Source organism: Gossypium arboreum, chromosome 11 (assembly GCF_025698485.1).
Source record: "Gossypium arboreum isolate Shixiya-1 chromosome 11, ASM2569848v2, whole genome shotgun sequence".
NCBI lineage: Eukaryota > Viridiplantae > Streptophyta > Magnoliopsida > Malvales > Malvaceae > Gossypium > Gossypium arboreum.
In genome coordinates this window covers 41362656-41385931 of record NC_069080.1, presented here as the reverse complement: position 1 = coordinate 41385931, position 23276 = coordinate 41362656, and the positions used below count along the sequence as shown (strand labels likewise).

Here is a 23276-nt window from a genome sequence, read left to right as displayed (position 1 = left end):
AAGATGTGTTAGATATACCAGTTTCTATGGTTGCTTCAGTGTCTGCATTCAGCACCGGGGGGCATGTGCTTGATCAATATAAGAGTTCTTTAACTCCTAAAATTGTACAAGCTCTTGTGTATACTCAAGATTGGATTCGAAATTCATCATCACAAGATGTAACAGCTCGATTTTGAGCCTAGTTGGGAACAGTGGTTTTGAAACCTCTATTCCAGGGTCGAATAAATTATTTTAATGTTAATTTATGTGTTATAACATGATTATATGAGTGCATGAAAATTTTGGTGAAATAATTTTAGTGATTTCATGCTTAATTGTGAAAAAAGACTAAATCGCATAAAGGGAAAAAGTTGTGATTTGCTAGCTAAATATGTTAAATTGCTAAAGAACCATAATTTGGGGTGTTGAAGTGCAAATAGACCCATTTTATAGGCTTGGCCGACCATAGAGACAAATAGGAGTAGAAAAGTCAAAGTTAGTTGTAGTTAGTAGCTTAATTTTGACTAGAAATAAAACAAAAAGAAAAAGGATGTCATCTTTTCATCTTTCTTCCTTCCTCCACCGAAAATACCAGCAAAATAAGGGTTTTGAGAACTCAAAGTTTTAGCAACTTCCATCCCTTGCAAGTAAGTGATTTTGATGGTCATTTTTGTGTTTTTAGGACCCTTGTAGCATGAGCTAACTGAAGGGGGCTATTCTACAAAATGGATGAAAGTCTAGGGTTTTACCATGAGAGCATATATGATATTTTCTGAAATTTTATGGGAGAAAATGAATCTTAGTTGTTTAATAAACAACTTTTGTGAAGTAGTGTTCATGAAAAACACCTAAAAGAATTAGTTTGTAGTAATTGTAAAAGTAATGTGGTAAACTAATGAAAATTTTGGGTTGCTATAAGAGTAAAAAGGGTTTGGCTAGGTTTAAGACATGAAGAAATTCGATAAAAATCGATTTTTGAGCCTAGGGGTAAAATGGTCATTTTGTGAAAGTTTAGGGGAAAAAGGGTCATTTTGCAAAAAATGTAAATTTTTTATTATCTAAATTTATTTAGTGATTAAATGAGTGAATTTCATCATTTTAGATCAAGGAACAGAGATTCGGGCTTAAATTGAAAAGTACGAGGTTATGGACTAAAATGGCGTAATTAGTCGAAATTGCATTCGAGGTAAGTCCGTGTGATTAAATAAGCATGATATCCATGCTATTGTTAATATACTTGAAAATCTATCTTGCTATGATTGTATTAAATTTTATGTCGATAATATTGTATATGAGAAAGTGATGCCAAATTGTTAATAACATTTATGTGTTGATTGAATGCTTGGAAATTTGATGGAATATGATATTCTATTGAAACGAGTAAGTTGTACGTAAATAATGCAAATTAAATGTTATCATGTATTATATCATTAGTTCGGCATGAATTGTTGAGTTGTGATGAGAACATGAATTATGAGAGTTAATGTAACAAAGATTTCCGGTTGAACATTTGGAATAGATTTGATTATTCATACCATGACATTGGGTGATATGTGTGCTAGTGTAAGACATGTCTAGGACATGCATTGGCCACATTATGAGAGCCAGTGTAAGAAATGTCTGGGACATGCATCGACCTCGAGATATACAAGCTAGTGTAAGACTTGTCTGGGACACAACATCGGCCTCGATATATGAAAGTCAGTGTAAGACCTATCTGGGACATGGCATTGACTTTGATGTGTTAGCCAGTGTAAGACCATACCTGGGACATGGTGTCGGCATCTTATCCCATGTTTTGGGGCTAATGAATATCCTGTAGTATTCCAAATGGTTCGACGAAAGATTTATGATTTATAATGAAATGAGAGAACTTATGACCATGTGGTGAGTAGTACAGGTACTTACATGAAATTGATGAGATGTGAATTCAATTCATGTTGTATGATTAGTAAGGAATGAATATGAGCATGTAGAGTAACACAATTATGTAAGCCAAGCTCATGACAAATAATTTCGGTTTATGATGCACATTTGGTGAAGATGTAAATAGGTAATTCATGCCTATGAGAATGATTTTGTGATGGCCTTGTGATTATAGGTCTATACTTATGATGTATAAATATGTATCTTTACCAATGTGGTGAAAATGAATTAATAAGGTGTGATAAACTTAGTATCATTAACTTACACTAAAACAGTTTTGGACAGCAGCAGTAGTCCAACTTTGAAAATCCACCAAAAATTGTGGAAATTGAGTTAAAGGCTGAATAAAATATGAAATTAAATCTTAATGAGTCTAGTTTCATATTATGAAATATTTAAATTGTTGTGAGACATAGTTAGAATGATTTTGAAATCCCCTGTACTGATTTAGGAAAATCATTAAAAATTGTAAAAAAAATCATTATGGATTAAAATTTATATGATTAGAATCCTTAATGAGTATATTTTCAAAGGAAAAAAACGGGAACCTCATTCGAATCCCGTGTGAGGAGTTAATTAATTTTTAGTAAGGAAAGGTTGAAGCTGTCAAACAGCAAAACAGGGGTGACTTTGAAGAATAAACTGTATTAATTGGCTAAACCAAAAATTCTGAAAATTTCATGGTAAGAATATATATGAGTCTAGTTTCTGGGAAAATTTTTGGATATTAATTTGGAGTCTCGTAACTCCAGATATAAGTAATTTAGTGACTATGACTCGAGAAAATAGCTTGACCAAAACATAGGTAAAAAGGCAATTATGATAGTATTACCTTGAGATCATGTTGTAAGAATTGGTGGAAGCATATTGATAAATTGCTTATTATTTTCATACGGTCTTATTAAGCTATAAAGCTTACCCTCACCTTTCCATTTCTTTTAGCTTTGCCAGGTTAGCTCTGGGTTGGAGATCGTCGGAAGCAGCATCATATTATCAAGTCACTACCATTGGAATAATGAAGCATATATTAGAAATTTCAAGTGAGTGGCATGTATAGGGATCTAGTTTATTGACATGTATTATTATGCTTTGGCTAAATTTATTGGTTTATATTGACTTATACGTATATGGCCATGAGATGTGGCTCATATTGATTATGGCTTGTAAACCTAGCTATTCGTGTCATGTCTAATGTTTATGATTTGATTATGTTTGTTTGCCATGCATGATTGGTAATATTACATGTGTGTCGGATGTATGCTCTATGACCAATTGAGGTGGTCATAGCCATGTAGTAATTGCATGTTATAAAAACAACGTGATAGTGGTTGGACATGAGTGCTGGATGGATAAGTTGGTAACCATAGTATAATGGTAAAAGTGATCATCAAAATGACAAGTCTTATGAATATAAATTAAGGAATCTATACTTAGTATTGCATGAGTAGATGCATTGCTTGTAAGAGGACATGTTAATGTTATGAATATGTCTTAATAAAGAGTGTTTAATCACTAAAATGAGACCATGAATTGTGGTTTTAATATGTATAAGGTTGTAAGAGTTTATGGGTAACAATAAGGCTTGGAAAATAGCCTAAGTATTGACTACACAGGCTGAGACATGGTCATGTGTCTCAATCGTGTGAGGGACACGGCCTGGAGACACAGGTGTGTGGCCTGGTCGTGTGGTTCGACTTGAATGCTGACGTCATAAATAAAGAGTTACATGGCCAGAGGGCACGAGCGTGCCAAAGGCACACGGGCGTGTCCTTATGTCCACATGGGCGTGTGACCCTGTTTCAGGGGAAAATTTTCTAAGTTTTTCTTGAAACTTTTCAAGTTCTCGGTTTACTCCTAAATCAATCTCGATGTATGTTTTGGGCTTCATAGACCCAAATAAGGGACAACATGCATATGTTTGAAAAGTTTTGAATTAAAAGAAATTTTATGGCTCGATTTTTGCATGTTTGTGAAAAATTAAGTTCGGTAATGCCTCGTACCCTGTTCCGGCAGCGGACACGGGTAAGGGGTGTTACACAAGAAGACATCAAAAAGATTGAAGAACAAATCTAATAGCTTGACAAGATTGAAAATGGTATATTTATTGTTTTATTTTAATAGTTTCAATTTTTTTACCATATTACTCCTACTTATTTAATCAATTCAATGTTTAGACTTTTCTTGGAATGCATCAGAGCCTACCTTAAATTCATGAGCTTTCGTGAGTTGAAGGCTATGCTTACTATCTTATTCTTGTTAACTTACAATCTATTCATTTGTTTACATTATTTTATTTGTTTTAAATGCATATATTTCTATTATATACTCATTTTTTGCATATATTTTTTGTAGGTATAATGTAAATGTGGATCTTTTGGAGAGAAGAAATGGATACAAATGGAGAATATTAAAGACTTACATTTCAATTATGTGTTAATTTCAAGACTTATATAGTGTTTTTAATTATATAGTGATTCAATACTTTAATTTGGTTAATTTTTATACTTGTTTTAACTACAAATAAAAACATATAGTTCTCGATTAATTGACCAAATCAACCAAAAAAATTCGATTCGGTTACTTTAAAAAATTTCGATTCAGTTAACGATTAAGGGTCGGTTAATTCTGTTAATAATATTTCAAGTCAGTTAACCGATTGAACACCCCTATGGAGCAGACCTGTAAAAGGTCAAGCCTGCTAGTGAAGCATGGCCTTATGGGGCCTCTGATAAGTTGGCCCAATCATTAGTGAGGAAAAGAAGAGAACCTTTCATCCCCCAAGGTATACCTCTTTCATGCTTGTCCCTTGAAGGTGTCCATTCTCACCATGCCTATATTAATCCTATTATTGGATCCTAGTTTATCATTGTAATCTCTCCCTCTTCCCTTAACTCTTCCTAATATCCCTTTCACATGGATGTGGAGACACTTATAGAAGATGCGCAAGAAGTTACAACGACGATCGATATGTGGGTTGGGGCGGTTAGTAGCCACCATAAGAGGCAAAGGTTAGAAGGGGAGTCCTACAACGCCGAGGAAAAGAGAGAAACTGGTCTAGGTTGCCAAAGACCTGGGAAAGAACATTTAATCCTGTAGAAAGAATCTCTTGTCTCTTCAACCATCTCCATCCCTCCCACTAAGCCAAGTACTTATGCAATCCCCTCGCTACACCCATCGGTGTCTCAACCTGGGGCTCTAACCTGGGTTACTACTAGTTCCACTTCACCTACTTCCCTAGTCAACACTATCGATTTTACCCTTTCCTCAGGCAAGGTATAAACCTTCTTCCCTTAGTGAAAGAATATTGGTAAAAATCATTATCCCTTTTGCCCACTCCTAATTCATCAAAAACAAGATAGCATCTTGTCTCCGGAGCTAAAGGAATTCACCTACCCCTCTTATTCTTCTGAGGGCATTTATAAGCCCACCATTTCTAAGCTGGCGGGTTCTTTCTCAATAATAGCCATGGAGTGGGTACTTATGAATTAAGCTTTCCAACAGGCTTGTAAAGAGGTAGAGACCAACCGAGCCGATTCTAATAGGACCATCCTTTTGGGAGAACAATCACTTGCCCAACTTCTCTAATCCTATGACGCCTTTATTCTCTAAAACTGTGAAGTTGCTTTATCCATCTCTATATGGGAAGTTAAATACCAAGCCTCGGCAGTTTGAGAGAAAGAGTTAGAAGGAAAGGGCTGTCATCTAGAGCCCTAGAAAGACAACACCTCGTTGATAAGGAGAAAATACAAAAAAAGAGCAATGCGACTCTAGAAAAATCTGTGGCGGATACCAACAAAGGTATTAAGACACATTTTCCAGTTTTAAGGTCCAGCTTGATACTACCTTTACAAGTAGTGGCTATAGGTCCCTTCAACCTACACCACATGAACTTCAAACGCTTATGACCTCTCTTCAAGACCGATCTTGGCTTTGACATCCTAAATCCCAAAGGGGTTGTATGGAGGAAATTTCAAAAGAAATGGATGGAATCTAATGAACTCTTCTATGACCATGATTCTAACACATCTAGCTCAGATTCCTTGAGTGGCACCGTCTTTGATGATGAAACCTCCGATGATGCTTCCACCTCTTCAACCCAAAGGGAAATTAACACAGGGGTAACAGTTGGTCTGTTGCTTGGGGATTTTACTTAATCCTTTCTTGCACTTGGATTGATCTTTCTAAAGTAATGAAAACTTCCCTATTTTCCTTGTTATTTGACATTACACTTATCACCAACCTGACTATAATTCACCAAACCTGCACTCATGCATGTCACACTTACTTTCTTATAACAACTCTTGAGGGCCTAAGCTAAATCTACTGTAACACGTATATAGAGGCTACTTCTTAACTTCCTACTTTCAGAGGATCGACTAAATTAAAGCTTTTATACCACTCAATTTGTAACACCCTATACCCGATCCAGTTACCAAATCTGAGTATCAGATGTTACACTAATCGAAATAACTTAAACAATACTCTTGTTTTGAATTTGATTACACACTTTAATAACTCAAATTTTAAGAATCTAAATAATACAAAAACTCGTACACAACTGGTGGGTAATTCTTACAAGCTTAATCTCAATGTTTATTTATAATTTTTGGAGTTATACTAGAATACGAACATAATTGAATTAAACCCCGTAACTAGGCCTCTAGGGGTACCCCTCTATATACTTGAACAGCTACAACGTGCCATTACTTCGGTAGAAATCAACTTGGTCCCTCTTGATACCCATATCATTATCTAATTCTGCATTCAAGAAAAAAATTTATAAGTTCAAAGGAACTTAGTGAGATATGCACATAGCTTGTATATATATTTGCATAAATTTTGAAAAATTAAAGTGTTTGGCTTAGAATTAAACTCCCTGTTTTCATAGAAGGATTTTACCACTTAATTGGCAAGACTAGTTCCTTAATTACTCTGAGCCATTCATTGGAGAGCAAAATCCTTGATGCTTATAATTATTACTCTAGATTGGTGATATTCCATGTTTTTCAATAATTGTCGTAACGCAGGTCCCTATTAGAACACAATTTATTCTTATCATTCTCTTCTTCTAGGGAATTTGATGCTTATGGTGTAACCTCTATAGCACTCGCTCTTCCAGTCCATTCCTTAAGGGGTTTCATTAGACTTGCAATGCCTATCTGAGGCAAATCAATAGAATTTCACCTTTCACTAGCCTTGGCAGACTCCGTTAGTCATTTAGTCTTGGGTTGGCATTTTCTTCTTAGAAAACTCCGGTAGGTTTTCCCAAACTTAAGGCCATTTCTTGGTTGGCCTACCCTTGAAGTCGATGAACTGTTTAGCCCAATTTCACATCCACTCAAATAGTGTGGCATCCGTACCTTCCTTGGCAAACTCGAATTGAACATAATACATATACCTCATTATCTAAGGAGTCACTTCCTCTTTTTACCCTTATTAGTTTAAGACATTTTCTTGATCACTTTTATCATCACCTTTAGCGAATTCTATACTAGTATATGATCTATAGACTTTCCCAGTCTGACCTTGTGTTTACTGTACCGGCGGACTACCTTAGTTGCTACAGCCGAGTTATGGTCTTACACGTTAGACCTCTTTTAAGGTGCCACCCTATAGAACTTGTTAACCGCAGTCGCGGTGGTGTTCTATGGAACTTAAATACGATCATCAAATGTCGCCCTAAAAGACCAATCGACATAATTTCTTTTCACATTTTACTTTGATGCTCAAACACCAAAGTGTCCTCTTCACAAGGCCCGGAGCTTCACACATCGCAGTTTGCTCTCAACAATCCTAAATGAAAAAAATTTAATGGATTTACAATTTCCCTATTCCTCCTTCCATTCCTCCATTTTTCTATTCCTAACCTTGATGCTCAAACACCATAGTGTCCCTCCGTAAGGCCCATAGCTCTGCACATCACAGGTTTACTCAACAATACCATATGATAGTATCTAATAGAATCACCTTCCCCAATCCTAACTTCATCTAACCCATAGATAGTTTCCCCTCTATACCATGTATATAATAATTATGCATACCATACAAATTATCATTATGCATGCATCACGCAAAACAACTATTCAACAATTCTACTATTAAACAATCAACAATTAGCTGGAAATTTCGCGCAACAACATATATCAAGCAAAATTATAAGTGTAAGAACTAATCTTGCTTCCTTATCCTTATTAGTTTAGCTTGTCTAAATCGTCAGAGCCTCTTTTGTCCTGACAGTTAAACATGATAATCATTTACTGGATAAGCTAAAGATGTCTATATTTTAAAACTCAGAATCCATCATTGTAGGAAACTTTTAAAAGTTATTACTCTATCTTTTTCTTTAATTCGTAAGAACAGAATGGTAAAGAAACTTACCAATTCCTCAATTTCTCTACTACCAGTCTTCAAATCACATGATTGATGTAGCATGCAAATATTTCTTTAGTTAAATTCTCTTATTCTTCAGAGCAATTAGAGAAGGTGATGTTATATGAAGAAAAATGTGAAAACAGAATTGAGAAATTCTGTCTCCACACGTACATATATATATCCATTTGGTGTGATCTCCATTGATTGCCACAACCATTCATTCTTAATCATTTTGTCTCTTATTATGGAAGCAACTAGTTCTATCCTAACCAAACCAAAATTAAGATCCAACTATTCACAATTCAACCTCTGAATTTTTTAAAATTTCTTCGTAGAGTCCCCAAATTTTCTAAACCTTTCAATTTAATCCTAATCATCCTTGAATTTTTGGGTCAGTAAAGATAACCGAGTGTTACATTAACGTACCAACCCTCCTCATTGTATGCATAGGTTCTTTTGGAAAAGAAGCAACATTGTGGCTTATATGATGGGCCTGACCCACTAAGGTGTTATTGTCTTCAATGATCATAGTTGTGTGATTTGATTCTGGTAAGGTGGTAGCTCTAACAATGATTGGATTGAAACCAAGTAGGATCTGAGACCCATTTCCCTTACTTTCTCTTACCCTCACTTCCTTAGATCGATCTTTCTTAAGGGTAGGTTATGGCTTTTTTCCATTAGCCTTTGTGATTGGCCTACCATTAATTTTCCCTCCATGTGAATCCTTCACCAACACTTTAGAGTTTGATCCCTTTAAAATCTCTCGCATTGATTCTTTCCCTTTTAAATTGGCCTTATTTTTCATTTTGGAATATTTAGCTTCCTTATTTTTCATTGAGAATATTCAGTTTCATTATCAAAAACAGTTTCATTCTCATCACCATTATCTTTTAATATTTGGAAGTGTGATTTACTCAATCCCTCAACTAGTGGTTGATCTTGTTTTCCTTTCATAGTAGACTTTCCCAAAATATTTAGTCTTTGTCTACTGGTTGGAGCTTGCATCCAAGGTCTGTATAGAGAAATTGGATCCTCCGCAACACCCATGATTGTAACTGTCACAGTATCAATAGTTGGTACCACAGTTGGTTCCATCGAGTCCATCTTTTTATCAATCTCTTGCTATTTTGGACAACTTTCCTTAGTATGTCTATAGCAGCCACACTCATAATAGATGACAAGCAAACCATCATACTCTACACATTGAACATGACCATTAATACCAACATAAGCAATTAAAGGTTGTTTTATATCAACCACCACTATTAGGCGAGCAAAGCGACCCCTCTTCACTTATTTGATGTTATAATAAACTTTTATAATCTTTCCAAGAACTGTGGAGATGATTCTCAAGAAACCTTTAGTATAGTATCGATATGGGAGTCAAGGAAACCTTACTTAGACCACCATCTTCGAAGGATAACTTTCACTTGTTGTGAAATCTCGACTTTATGGTTGTATCAAAAGATAATGTCCATAATTCATTCATGGCCCTCCAATTAAAGCATTACCATAGTCCTTTTTATTACTAAGTTTAACCAAGAAAAATTGTTATCAAGATCAACCACTTGGAATCTCCTAGTTAAACCCCAAAAAGATTGTAGATGACCTACTAAAGCTTTGAAGCTAATTTTTTTTTCCAAAGTGACGTACTATAATTGTCTTAGCCATGCTCCTATCAATCCATTCATGAATCCGCTCGAAAAAAGTTACCTCAGGATACTCACCTTCGGTACTAATTGTGTAGTCATCCTCCCAAATTTCAAGTTCTAACTCTACAAGCACTTCATCCTCTAACCCCATATCCTCCACATTTCCTACAAGTTTGTCTCGCCATGAAACCTTTGGGAGGCCATCTTCCATTACCACATCCTTTGATTTTGGACCATCAGGGGATTTATTCTTGACTTTCTTTGTAGCCCTCTCGAGTCCTTCAGGGACCATGGACCCCGGTTGTTCCAACGAGGCAGAAAAGAAAAACTCTTGCGGCAAAGGAAAACCCATTTTTTAGTATTGCTAACAAATCTTTTCCATCATATATCTTTAAATTCAAAACACCTCATTTAGTTACTGGTGTAATAACATAAGGAAAAGTGTACTTAATACATATGTATTAACATTAGTAAAAGCTAGTAGACTAATATAAGTAAATAATCCAATGTTTGGTAGGTAGATTGAAAAGAATGTAATATATATATTTTATTTTGTTTAGTTATGGTATTGAACAAGTAAAATTTAGATTGTCAATACAGGAGGACGTGGGTTCAAATGCGTTGAAGCGCATTATCCTCCTATTTAAGGGTTGGAGATGGGCTATGAGTAGTTCTAGATATTATAACAAAAAGAACATATATGATTTAATGAGATTATTGTTCATAATAATAAAAAATAGATATTATATTATGAAACATCATTTTGCATTTAACGAAAGAGAACTCAGTAAATCAAACGAATGCTTAAAAATCTTAGTGAAGTGTAAAAAGTGATGTGGGCACATTTATTAGTACACTAATAAATAAATGCAAAAAAATGAAAATTTCGAACATAAATTGTTAATGTAGTTGAAACTTAATTTACATTTACAAAATCTTACGGAGAAGAGTGTCCACTGTATTCTCAAATACAATAGATGATTTGAAGCCCGATTCCCTTACAAATTGTTACAGCCTCACTATTGTAACACCAAGTGAGCTCATGATAGAAAAACACAAATTGAACTCAATTTTCCACTTAAAGCTCTACATATCCTACAAATACTTACAATCCTTCAGCTATAAGCAAAAGGTAAATAGGATGATTATCAGCTTAGCTTGTTGATCTGCACCATATCGAATTTGCAAATTGACCAGGTCAAATTCAGTCTCAAATATATTTAGATTCACGTTGCAATCACTTGGACCTTCATAAGTTATAACCAAAGGCCTTTTCAGTAACCCAATTCCTATTGGGTCGTCAACGTCCTCGAGGCCTACTACCTAATTGGTATTAATTGAAGTCAGGACAAGAGACTTGTCACACCTCCGATGTGCAAATGAAAAAGAAAAAAAAATCAGGTTTATCGTTAATTTTTATATTTTATTAATATGATGTCATAAGTCATCCCCTACCAACTCAAATGTGAAATGATTAAATTATATTTTCATGCATAATTAAAATTTTTATAAAATTTTATTTTAAATATATCAAATCAATAAAAATTAATTATGATAAAATTTGAATTGAAATATTATACATAATAAATATCTAACTTTTATGTAGTTAAAATATTGATAAATTTAATAAATACATTTATTAAATAAAATTTTCTCATGTTTTTAATTAATTTATATATAATTTTAGTTTTTAATAAAATTTAATTAATAAAAATATAATTTTTACTCACAAATATGGATCGGAATAAATAGTAGTTTACACATCGTTACTGCAACTAAAGTTTAATGCATGCAGTATATAATAAATAACTGAAATTTCATGGTTAGAGTCACCACGCATGGCTGCTTCATTTTCAACGGCTTACGTACCCCCCTTCTCCTCCGCACGAAACGAACTTTTTTCATCCTGTCATGGCTTCGTATTGGAACCCACCATTCTTTGAAAAGTCAAATGGGGTGGGCACCGAAAGTAGAAAGTAATATTGGTTGGCAAGTTGGGTTAAAAGTTGGCATGGGATAATTGCAATTTTGGTCCCTAATTATATAGGGACATTGCAAGTTGATCCTTGAACCTCAACTATAAATAGGCCTAACCATTTCTTACTTTCTTCATCCCATAATTGCCATTCTCTACTTAAGGCATTATTCTCTCTCTATTTGTAAATTTCACTTGTAATTTTTGGAGTGAAATATATTTGGTAGTGCCCGAGGACGTAGGCAAAATTTTTGAACCTCGTTAAAATTCGGTGTTCTTTATTATTTGTTTTGCATATTTTGTGAATGTGATTGTAGTGATTTATTGTGCTATTAAATTACGATAGAGGATATTCGCTAGGAAAGACTTGGTATTTAAGTGATCTTCGTGATCTACCTCTCTTTCCGGGAATTGAACTTGGTGTGATTTTTCAAGACAATAATTTTACTCTTTCACACGCTTCAGCGCAACAATTGGTACCAGAGCAGATTCGTACTTGGGGAATACGACCGTTTACGGTACTATTCACGATATCTGACTATTCACGATACAAGACTATTCACGATACGGCACTATTTACTTAATACTGAGACTGTTCACGATCTGATGAGTTGGGATTGAGGAGAAAATGGCGCAACATCTTCATCGCAAGGACTCATCGTGACAAATGCAAAATTTGAAGTAGAGAAATTTGACGGTACCAATAATTTTGGTATGTGGCAATGTGAGATCCTGGATGTCTTATGTCGCAAGAGCTAGATATAGCCCTTGAAGAAAAACCCGACAAGATGGATGACAAGGAGGGGCCAAGATCAATAGACAAAGGCGTGTGGTACAATCCGCCTATGTTTGGCCAAAGAGCGTAGTACTCTGTCATGAGGGAGACATCGTGAAGAAGTTATGGGATACACTGGAAGAAAAGTTTCTAACGAAAAGTCTTGAAAATAGGCTTTATATGAAAAAGAAACTTTATCGATTCACGATGCACCCGGTATGTCGATGAATGACCATGTGAACTCATTCAATAAAATTTTAGCAGACTTGCTAAATTTGGATGAGAAATTTGAAGATGAAGACAAGGCATTATTGTTGTTGAATTCCTTCCCGATGAATATGATCATCTTACCACCATATTGCTTCATGGGAAGGACACGATCACATTTGATGCAGATCAGAAGTGCGTTGTATAGATCTCGAGACTCGAAAGAAAGATAAAAGAGATCACGAGATACAACCGCGAAGTCTTAACAATGAAGAGGTCGCTCACACAAAGAAAAAATCTGGTAGAAGGGAAAGTCCAAAGGGAGACCCGCCAAAGATGAATGTGCCTTTTGCCGTGAAAGAGGGCATTGGAAAAGAATTGTCCTAAGCTACAAAAGGGCAAGGCTATTTCTAATGCATGTGTAGTGAGCATGATGAGGAGTCGACTTTAGCTTGGTTGGCATGGCAATGGCATGTCAAACGGATGAGTGGATTTTGGATTCAGGATGTACTTACCATATGTGTCCTAATAAGGACTGGTTTTCTAGTCTTAAAGAGCTAGAAGGTGGAATTGTTCTTATGGGCAATGATAGTGCTTGTAAGACAATGGGAGTGGATGCAGTCAATTGAAGAATCACGACGGCTCAATCCAAGTCTTGACAGATGTTCGCTACGTACCTAGCCTGAAGAAAAATCTCATCTCATTAGGGGCCCTAGAATCTAAAGGGCTCACAATCACTTTGAGAGATGGATTACTAAAAGTAGTAGCTGGGCAATTGACGGTGATGAAAGGCACAAGAAGAAATAACTTGTACTTTTTAAATGGAAGTACAATTATTGGATCAACATCAACAATTTCTACAAAAATGTAGATTCAGAGGCTACCAGATTATGGCATATGCGATTGGGACATCTTGGTGAAAAAGCTTTGCGGACATTGGCGAAGCAAGGCTTGTTGAAAGGTGCAAATTCTTGCAAAATGGAATTCGTGAACATTGTGTTCGGGCAAGCGAAGAGGGTAAAATTTGGTCCAAAGAATTCACAATACGAAAGGAATTCGGACTACGTTCACGATGATGTGTGGGACCTACCAAAGTAGCTTCTTTGGGAGGTATGCACTATTTTGTTACTTTTGTTGATGATTATTCAAGAAAAGTATGGGTGTATCTAATGAAAAGAAAAAGTGAAGTTTTGGATGCATTTCGAAATAGAAGAAGATGGTGGAGACTCGATCGGTCGAAAGGTCAAACGACTTCGATCGATAATGGTACCGAGTACAAAATGATCCATTTCTACAAGTATGCCAAGATGAGGGCATTGTGCGACACTTCACCGTTCGGGATACACCACAATGCAGAATGGGGTGGCAGAGCGCATGAATCGAACTATACTTGGAGAAAGTTCGATGTATGTTGTCCAATGCTGGATTGGACAAAGAATTTTGGCTGAGGCGATTACATATCGTGCCATCTAATTAACCGCTTGCCATCACCGCAATAAATGGAAAAACTCCTATGGAGATGTGGACTGTAAATCACATCGATTATGATTCTTTACATGTATTTGGTTCCACTGCATATTATCATGTAAAGAATCTAAGTTAGACCCAAGAGCAAAGAAAGCATTATTCTTGGGTATAACGATGGAGTAAAAGGATACCGTCTCGGTGTCCTAATACAAGGAAAATTGTTTTCAGAGAGATGTGACTTTTGATGAATCAACCATGTTGAAGTACAAGGATTCACAAAAGGATGACAAAACCAGAGTACTTTGCAGCAGTGGAGCTTGAAAAGGTTAACGATGATCCGCTAATATTGGAGGGACAAATAATGAAGAGGTTCCTACCCAAGAACCTCTACAACAACAAGATTCAATTGCATATAGAAGGCCAAGAAGAGAGATTCGTAAGCCCTTCGCTTTGATAATATAGTGGCCTATGCACTTCCAATTGCAGATGATGATGTTCCTTCTACTTACACAGAAGCAGTAAGTAACCCTGATGGTGTAAAGTGGAAGCAAGCAATGAATGAAGAAATGCAGTCTCTTCATAAAAATAAGACCTGGGAGTTGGTGACACTACCCAAGGGAAAGAAGGCAATTGGATGCAAATGGGTATATGCAAAGAAGGAAGGATTTCCTGATAAAATTGAAATTCGATACAAGGCTAGATTGGTAGCAAAGGGTTACGCTCAGAAAGAAGGAATAGATTACAATGAAGTGTTTTCTCCAGTTGTGAAGCATTCGTCTATTCGGATTTTGCTAGCCTTGGTTGCGCAATATGATCTTGAACTAGTTCACTTGATGTGAAGACCGCGTTTTACGGTGATTTGGAAGAGGAAATCTATATGACTCACCGGATGGATTCAAGGTTGCTGGGAAAGAAAATTGGGTTTGCAAACTGACAAAGTCGCTTTATGGATTGAAGCAATCTCCGAGGCAGTGGTACAAGCGATTTGATCAGTTCATGAAAGGGCAAAGGTACACAAGAAGTAAATTTGATCATTGCGTGTATTTTCAGAAGCTACAAGAAGAAACTTTCATATACTTGCTCTTATATGTTGATGATATGCTAATAGCATCTAAGAGCAAAGTTGAGATTGAAAGATTGAAGACTCAACTCAATCTCGAGTTTGAGATGAAAGATCTAGGAGAAGCTAAAAGATTCTCGGCATGGAAATATGGAGAGATAGAGCTCATAATAGAGTTAGCTTGTCTCGAAGCGATTTGAAAAAGGTACTACAAAGTTTGGCATGAACGAAAGCGGACAAAACCATGTAAGTACCCGTTGGCTTCTCATTTCAAGCTTTACGCACAACTATCTCCTTCGACGAATACGGAACGAGAATACATGTTGCAAGTTCCGTATTCTAATGCAATGGGTAGCTTGATGTATGCAATGGTGTGTACAAGACCCGACATTTCACGTGCGATTAGTATAGTGAGCGGTATATGCATAATCACGAAAAGGACATTGGCAAGTCAGAAATGGATTCTACGGTATATTCGTAAGACCGTGGATGTTGGATTACTTGTTCAAGCGGATAATACACTTGGTAAAGGTGTTATTGGGTACGTTGATTCGACTATGCGGTGATTTGGACAAGCGAAGATCAACCACCGGTTATGTGTTTACACTTGCTGGAGGACCAATAAGTTGGAAGTCTACACTACGTCTCTGATTGCATTGTCAACCACGTGCCGAGTACATGGTCAGTAATGAGAGGTCAGAAGGAGGCTATTTGGTTACAAGGTATGGCTAAAACCTTGGGGTTGGTTCAGAGCATATTAACGTGTATTGTGATAGTCAAACCGCTATTCATTTAGCAAAGAATCAAGTCTATCATGCACGCACAAAACATATCGACGTCGATTCCATTTTGTGCGGAAATTATTGAAGAGGGAAAATTTGTCTTCGAAGATCAAGACTGCAGATAATCCCGCAGATATGATGACCAAGGTGGTAATAAAGAACCAAGTTCAAACATTGTTTGAACTTGATTAATATCCCGCAAGTTTAACAGTTGAAGAAGGCACTATCAAGTATTGTTGTCAAAAGCAGAAAGAATTGTGTGAAGATAAGATTATCCTAATCAAATCTTCAAGGTGGAGATTATTGGAACCTACCATTCTTTGAAAAGTCAAATGGGGTGGGCACCGAAAGTAGAAAGTAATATTGGTTGGCAAGTTGGGTTAAAAGTTGGCATGGGATAATTGCAATTTTGGTCCCTAATTGTATAGGAACATTGCAAGTTGATCCTTGAACCTCAACTATAAATAGGCCTAACCATTTCTTACTTTCTTCATCCCATAATTGCCATTCTCTACTTAAGGCATTATTCTCTCTCTCTATTTGTAAATTTCACTTGTAATTTTTGGAGTGAAATATATTTGGTAGTGCCCGAGGACGTAGGCAAAATTTGCTGAACCTCGTTAAAATTCTGGTGTTCTTTATTATTTGTTTTGCATATTTTGTGAATGTGATTGTAGTGATTTATTGTGCTATTAAATTACGATAGAGGGATATTCTGGCTAGGAAAGACTTGGTATTTAAGTGATCTTCGTGATCTACCTCTCTTTCTTGGGAATTGAACTTGGTGTGATTTTTCAGTACAATAATTTTACTCTTTCACACGCTTCCGCGCAACACTTCGGAAACAGCGACGTCAGATTGAAGCCCCAATTGAAGTTTCAGACTCAGTCTCTTAAACACAAACCCAGGCCTAAACGAGGTGAGTCGATTAAGCGCGACGTGATTAACGAAGACGATAGCGTTGACGAGACTTACAACTCCGTCGACGATAAGCAGTTCGTGCTGTGGTTCCGTGAGGCTTGGCCTTACTTGTGGGCCCATCGTGGCGGCACTTTTGTTATTATTATTTCCGGCGAAATTGTTGCTTCCCCCTTCTTAGACGTCATTTTAAAGGCAAATACTAAATCAATAAAAGAAATTTAAAAAACTTCTAGATCTTATTTACGATCAAGGGTTTAAATTGTTTTTTTTCTTTTTCTTTTTATTTCCAGGATATTGCGTTTTTGCATCTCCTGGGGATCAGATTTGTTCTTGTTCCAGGAACTCACGTGACGATCGACAAGCTTTTGGCTGAGAAAGGTGATCCAATAAAAAAAAGGAAAACATTTCATGTTCTTTATTTCTCATTTTAGAAACATTTTTCTGCTGAATTTCAGCGAATATTTTATGTTCAGTATTCCAGTCTTTATCTCTCGCTTTCACTATGATTAGACTTTTTTTGTTTACGTAAGTAGATTGTAACATTTAAGATGAACTATGAAACATTACAGGGCGTGAACCCAAGTATGTTGGCAGCTATAGAATAACAGACTCTGAATCATTAGACGCTGCAATTAAAGCGGCAGGAGGGATTCGTCTAACCATAGAAGCAAAACTTTCACCTGGACCTTCCATATTTAATATTCGTAGACATGGAGATACTAGCCGTTTGCATGAAGTTGGTGTCAGTGTTGCTGGTGGTAACTTCCTTGCAGCCAAGGTTAGAATGTTCCTGTTTTTTATATAACATTTGGATTTGGGTTATGCTTTTATGTAGATTTATGTTCTTCTCTTCGAAACTATGACTATACCCTTGTAAATCATATAGTGGGAATATATAATTTTTTTTCCTTGCGTGCTTACATGTAGTGATGATGCGTGGCCTGTAAAAGCATGTTTTTTGCATGTGATATGTAGTTCGCTGTTAGACATCCTCTGTTTTTGCTTATTTTAATCTTTTTAAACCCTTTTGCAGAGAAGAGGAGTTGCATCGGGTGAAGTAAAGAAAGTAGATGTTGCTCGCATGTGTGAGAGGCTTGATGGTGGTTGTATAGTGATACTAAGCAATCTGGGGTATTCTAGCTCTGGAGAAGTTTTGAATTGCAAGTATGCTATATAACTTTCAGTGGTATTTTATTGCAGCTTGCTTTTTATCTCTTATCTGATGAAGTGAAAATTCTTTGATTTATCATTCTAAAGGAGTTTTTTTTTTTTTTTTTGGGGGGGGGGGGAGAGATTAATGTTGTGCAACTCTTGTAGCAGCTATTGTTGATCAGGAAAGCCATCTGCAATGAGAAAAGGCATCTTTTCCCATTTTACAATTTCTATCTTCATTTAGTTCTAATTGCTTTTCTCATTTACTGAGGGATCACTTAGTTTGGTGTCTATCTCAGTAAGGTATATTTTTAGGTTTAGCAAGATGTCAATCATAAGGTTTTGGTAGAGAAATATCCCACTGTGGAAGTTACAATATCTTAAGGGATCGAATATACTTTGTCTCAGAATGAGCAGTCCTTATATTCTTTGCATATGTAGTTTGATTTTGAAAGCTAGTTCTATTTAACTAAAACTTATGTTTACTTCATGGTGCCTCATTACTAGCCTAAATTTTTTGTTTTACTGCCCACTGATTTTAACCTGATTGCTAATATACTTTTATGTTTTCATAAATTTCAGTGCGTATGAGGTTGCTACAGCTTGTGCATTAGCTATTGGAGCAGATAAACTTATTTGCATTATAGATGGCCCAATTTTGGATGAGTATGGACGCCTTATTAATTTCCTGCCTCTTCATGAAGCTGATATGCTAATCCGTCAGCGGGCCGAGCAAAGTGAGATAGCGACCAAATATGTGAAAGCTGTTGTTGAATATCTCACTAGCATTGGACATACTGATTCTACTGCAGTTGTCCACTGTTCGCAGAATGGCAAAGCTCCTAATAGTACACATTATGCAACCTTTCAGAATGGCATTGGTTTTGATAATGGCACTGGACTATGGTCTGGAGAACAGGGTTTTGCTATTGGAGGTCTGGCGCGGCTAAGTAGACTAAATGGTTACCTTCCAGAGTTGGCTGCTGCAGCTTCTGTCTGCAGAGTAAGTTACAATAGTTTCTCTGCCAACTTAGTAAATGTAGATACTTTCCCATGGAAGAAAAAAAATGGCCAATTGCAAGTTCTGCTTCATTGTCAGGGTGGTGTACAAAGAGTTCACTTGTTAGATGGCACAATTGGCGGGGTTTTATTGTTGGAACTATTCAAAAGAGACGGAATGGGGACAATGGTGGCCAGGTATTTGCAGTGAACTTATTGGTTAACCTTAAAGGAAATGTTTGCTGATAGGCAGAAAGCATTAGCATAAACATGGTCAGCTTAATTTCATATGTATCTGCATTTGCTTTGTGAGTTCTTAATCCCTGAATGATTTATATCCTTGGATGACTTAGTGGACTCTCCCACTGAGGTGGAGGGTTAACCTAAAATGGATGTTTTTGCAACTAAGTAATCAGTAGAAGTAGAGTTAGGTACATATTATTTGAATTTACTAATAATTAAGAGGACTTTCTAGTACTATAACAATCCATTTTCCAACCTGGCTTTCAGAAGCATGTGACACTTCTTAGTTAGTTGTTGAGCGTGTGTAATGCACGAATCTGCCACATAACATTTAGCAACAGACAAAGTGGAGGGATATGTTGTTCTAATCCCTTTTCCAAAGATTAGGGATCTCAGAGCAACTTCTTGTGGCTGACTTTTTGTTAATTTACATGAAATGCTGTTGCAAGATTTAGTAAGTCATTAAGTTGTTTTGCATTCTGTTCATCGACTCTGGTATTGCTTGTTATTTAGTGATCTATATGAAGGGGCTAGGATGGCTAAGGAAACAGATGTTGCTGGAATCAAGCAAATCTTACAACCTTTAGAAGTGTCTGGTACATTGGTTCGCAGGAGTGATGAGGAGGTATGTACTGTTTTAGTTATGAGCTTATTGGACCATAATAGACGTTTGGTCCTACTTTGCATGCTCTGTTTCTTCTACTTGTTCTTGGGATCTTTTGGTTGTAAAGATGAAATTTGTTAAAATTGGCCTCTGTTTCAAGTCTTAACAAACAAAATGGTAAGGGAAATTTGCATTTTTTCTTTTGGGTTGGAGCCAGCATCTGAAAATTATAATGTTGTGTTGTTTTTTGTTTGTGCAGCTAGTTAAGATCCTAGATTCATTCATTGTTATGGAAAGGGAAGGTCAAATTATTGCTTGTGCTGCTCTTTTTCCTTTCTTCAAGGACAAGTGTGGAGAAGTTGCTTGTATCGCAGTTTCTCCAGAATGCCGAGGACAAGGGCAGGGAGACAAATTGCTTGGTATGATGTTGAACATCTTAGACTTCACTACTTATGCCATATAGGAAATGATTATACTTTGCTACCTATTCTGGTGAAGTTGACAGAGTTGCAATGTGAGAATTTGTTGGTTTCTGTCTTATGGAAGCGTATAAATGTATTTGCTGGTAAGTTCAGTTCAGATTATCTACGCATAGAAGGATGCTGTATTTCATCTGAGTGTGATTTTTTGATTTTATGACCATCGTTTTGATTTGATATTTCTACTGGATATTATTATGTGGTCATCCAATCAGATCATTCCTAATAATAATTCTCTTGTTGGGCAGATTACATCGAGAAGAAAGCATCCTCCCTTGGATTGGACATGCTTTTCCTGCTGACTACTCGTCCTGCTGATTGGTTTGCATTTTTCTCCCATTACTTATTAAACATTAATTATTAAAAGCATGCAGCTATTTCATGCTTCATTTACTTATAAGTTTGAAGTACGTTTTTTAGTGAGAGAGAGAGAGTTTGGTTTTGTTGGAATGTTCTTTCGGTTTATCACTATTATGTATGTCCAGATCTTGACATGTAGAACTAAACCAGTACCTATGAGTAAGAAAGTGAACACCCTACTATGGTTTTGCAGGTTTGAAAGACGAGGCTTCAAAGAATGTTCCATTGACATGATACCAGACAAAAGGAGGCTAAGGATTAATCTATCCCGTAAATCCAAGTATTACATGAAGAAGTTCCTAGCAGATCGGAGTGGAATTATTGCTGACAAAGCATTTGAATGAGCTAAGCAAAGGATAAAAGTTAAAACTATGTTGTTTCACTTTTCAATTTTGTTGAAATACTCAGGTTTGATACTCGTACTTGATGACATAGATATGAATATGATTCTCCAAATACATAGAAGAAACATTGAAAAATCTGATCATATACGTATCCAAAATAACATAAGATAAAGTGTCATGCCCCTTTAGTCAACCCTAACCAGGGATGACAACTTCATCCCATCTGGTTAGCTACAAAACCATATACTTAGTAGGGGAGGGTCTGATTTTCTCTGCATCAGGTTTTTGTCATGGTTTGTGGTTTTATATAATTTTGTATGTTAAATGTAATTACTACAGTGCTTCACAAAATGATAAATAAATTGGCCCCTTCTTTTATGGTTTATTTGTAACTCCGAAGATAGAGTTACAGCCCTAAAGATTGCTGCATTTTCCATTTTTACTACTACTGAATTTAGATCTAAACATACAATTATTATACATTGATTTCATCTTCCATGTAAAGTCATATTAATTTTAGCGTAGTAAATAAATAATCTCTGCCTAGTATTTTTTTTTTCAGAGAAAAAAAACTGGATAAAATATATTTATGGGTAAATACAGTTTTGATCTTCATGTTTGTGTTGGGCTGCTCGTTTTCACTTTTCATTGTAGAATCCTAAATAACTTAATTGATCTGAAGAGGCTAATTATCTTGCAAATTTCCCCATTTATTAATGTTATAAATGATTCAAATAATCATTTTCAACTACCAATTAAGTTTCATCCATCATAATAATAATTAGGGTAAGCTATACCCGTACTCATTCAACTATAGATAACTTTCTTTTTTAGCCATCCAATTATTAAAAATTATAAATTTGTCACCAATTATTCAATTTTATTTTTTAGTGGCTGGGATGATGTTGTAACTTTTAAAATTGGTATAATAGCAACTCTTACTCTCATCATTTATATATTGTGTCAATTTAGTTTTGATTTTAAAATTTTAACTCTCAACATTTACATATTATGTAATTTAATTTTTTTTGCATTTTTCTTTTTCTGACCCTTTTTCTTAAAAAGTTAAAAAATAAATTTATCAATTAAATTTGATAAAAAATACAAAAGTGGAAACACTCAAAATTTCAAATAATAATTTTCATCTTTTCTCATTCTCTTAAAATTAACTCACAATGTCATGAAAAAAAAACTACAAAAAAGACTAAATTACACAATGTGTATACGTTGAGGGTCAAATTTTTTAAATTCAAGACTAAATTGACATAATTTATAAATGTTGAGGTTAAAGCTGCTATTATGTCAAATATAAAATCTGTCATGTTATATTTTCATTGGTAACTTAACAGTCGTTGGTGACCAAAAAAGAAAAGGTCAAATATTTGAGGGACTATTTTTTAGCTTTTCACTAGGGGTGAGTAAAACTCAATTCAATTCGAAAAAATTAAATTTTTTCGAATTTTGAGTTAATCAAATCGAGTTATTCGATTTTTTTTCAAATGAACTCGAATAAGAAATTTGATTTTTCAAGTTTGAATTGAATTGAATTTTACATCTCGAATAACAAATTGATGTGAGTCCTTGACAGTTTCGAAAATGTAAAAATTAGTCCATCTAAAAATGGAAAAAAAATTAAAAATATCAATATATTTATAAAATATTTTTTCCATAATTTTATAAATATATATTCAAAAATTAAAATTGCTAAAAAAACATATATATTTATATATGTATGTTAAAATATAATTTTTTAAAAAAAATTAAAATGATAAATTTGAGGCCTTAAACAAGTAAGTTATTAAATCAAGTTTATCATATTACTTATCTTTTTTTTTCATCTTATTTTGTTTTAAAAGAGTTTCCAAATAATTTAGTCATATGGTCTACAAGATTTATGGTCAATTTATTATTTTAATTTAACTCAAACAAATTTATTTGATTTGTCTCGATTCAACTCGAATATTATTTTACTTAACTTG

At 35.3% G+C, this 23276-nt stretch overlaps 1 protein-coding gene across 1 annotated transcript; it reads left to right on the top strand.

The window, feature by feature from the left end:
- Window positions 1-16101: 16101 nt before the first annotated feature.
- Window positions 16102-21716, top strand: LOC108472003 (probable amino-acid acetyltransferase NAGS2, chloroplastic). The gene is made up of 12 exons (XM_053021279.1): window positions 16102-16135; window positions 16968-17308; window positions 17407-17494; window positions 17686-17894; window positions 18150-18280; window positions 18851-19271; window positions 19368-19465; window positions 20024-20135; window positions 20374-20533; window positions 20620-20679; window positions 20842-20914; window positions 21147-21716. Exons 1-12 carry the CDS (start codon window positions 16102-16104, stop codon window positions 21295-21297), a joined length of 1878 nt encoding a protein of 625 aa, XP_052877239.1. The 3' UTR covers window positions 21298-21716.
- Window positions 21717-23276: the final 1560 nt, after the last annotated feature.